This window comes from Tupaia chinensis, unplaced genomic scaffold, assembly GCF_000334495.1.
Source record: "Tupaia chinensis unplaced genomic scaffold, TupChi_1.0 Scaffold138407_1, whole genome shotgun sequence".
Lineage (NCBI taxonomy): Eukaryota > Metazoa > Chordata > Mammalia > Scandentia > Tupaiidae > Tupaia > Tupaia belangeri.
Genome location: NW_006198305.1, coordinates 4,407,599 through 4,409,133, shown reverse-complemented (window position 1 = coordinate 4,409,133; position 1,535 = coordinate 4,407,599). Strand labels below are relative to the sequence as shown.

Here is a 1,535-nt window from a genome sequence, read left to right as displayed (position 1 = left end):
GTCTGGGACTGACACCATGTAGTCAGATCCATGGGATCCAGCTGCATTAACCACCATGCCATTGGCTAGCTCTACACTTTCATATTAGCCATGGAGTCCTCAGAGTTCATGGTTCTATCAGGTGGTTAGTAAGAGCATGGTCCAGGGCTGTACCCTGGGAACACAAGGCAGATTGTATGCTTCCACGCAGGATATAAAAACTTTCAAGGGCTTACTAACTGCCACTATGTGGGCTCTGCTTTTGAACCTCAACCTGGGAACACTGCTCTGCTCCTTGAATGATAATGTCACTCTGACTACATTAGTGTCTTATTTTAATTACACGAGTTCTGACTTGCGGCCTTTGTTCCTGATCCTATACCCTGAGCGGTAGCACAGGTCTGCACACTAGGCCTGAGGTAGCTGGAGCACTCAGTGGTGTTCCCAAGAAGTGGTCTACTGATGCCTATTTGTTATCAGGTAAGGCTGGCCTTCCCAAGTGCCAGCACAGTAATTTACAGCTAAGCAGCTGGAAGAACTAGTCATCCATGGATATAAAGCATAGATTGTGCAGTCAGGTAGGCTTGGGTTTGAATTGTGCTTCCAATTCCTTACTGTAAAATCTTGAGAATGTTCCTCAGCTTCTATGAGCCTCAATTTTCTCATCTGAAAAATGGGGAAAATATTACCTCCCTCCTAAACTGAGATAATATGAAGCACTTAGTAATGTGTTTGGCACACATTATACTCACAGAATACTAGTTGTATTATTTACGTGATTTCTATTAACATCTTACCACGTATAAAGTTGCGTTGAGACCTGGCATTAGGAGTAACTACCTGTACATTCCCTGGAGTTCAAGGTGTTCAAAGATAAGACACACAGGCCTAAAGCAGTTTTGTCATCACAGAAACTAGTAAAAGAACTGAAGATGTTTAATTTAGAAAATAGCTGATGAGGGGGAATGGTCTGGATGGCTGTCTTCAGGATGTCTTGAATAAGAAAAATGTGTTATAGAAGTCCCGAGGGCACAACTGAGATGAACAGGAAGGGATGAAAAGACCCATATTAGATAAAACTTGCTAATAGTGACAGTGACTTTGGGTGAAATGGGGGTGGGGGTATCTGCGGGGGTCGATTCCTGCGCAGCTGCGGCGGAGCAGCAGATCAGGGGGCACAGCCCATCCTCGCGCGACCATACAGTCGTGCAGTCGTGACGTGTACCGTTGCCATGGAGAGGCGCGCTCCGTAGGGACAGCGAACTGGCGCCAGTGGCCGCAGGGACGCAGCGTGGCTTTGAAGCCGCGTACGGTACCACCATGAGCGGCCGAAGTAGAGGTCGAAAGTCTTCCCGCGCCAAAAGCCGGGGCAAAGGCCGAGCCAAGGCCCGGCCCCGCGGTACTCCTGACGACGCACCGCGCGACCCGGACAGTCCACAGTGCCAGAGGCTCGGGGAGGACGCCAAAGCGGCACAGGTGCAGGCTGGCGCGGGTTGGGGTGGCCTGGAAACCGCTGCGCCCGCGCTGCCCCTCGGGCCAGGGGAGGCGGGCGGCCG

The 1,535-nt window shown here is 50.7% G+C and overlaps 1 protein-coding gene across 1 annotated transcript in view; it reads left to right on the top strand.

Annotated features, from left to right (window-relative positions):
* Positions 1-1,196: 1,196 nt before the first annotated feature.
* TSPYL5 (TSPY like 5) overlaps positions 1,197-1,535 on the top strand; it is a 4,838-nt gene continuing 4,499 nt past the window's right edge. Inside the window, exon 1 of the mRNA XM_027765478.1 lies at positions 1,197-1,524. Within this exon, the coding sequence (XP_027621279.1) occupies positions 1,300-1,524 (225 nt within the window). The 5' untranslated portion in view covers positions 1,197-1,299. The remainder of the gene's footprint in view (positions 1,525-1,535) is intronic.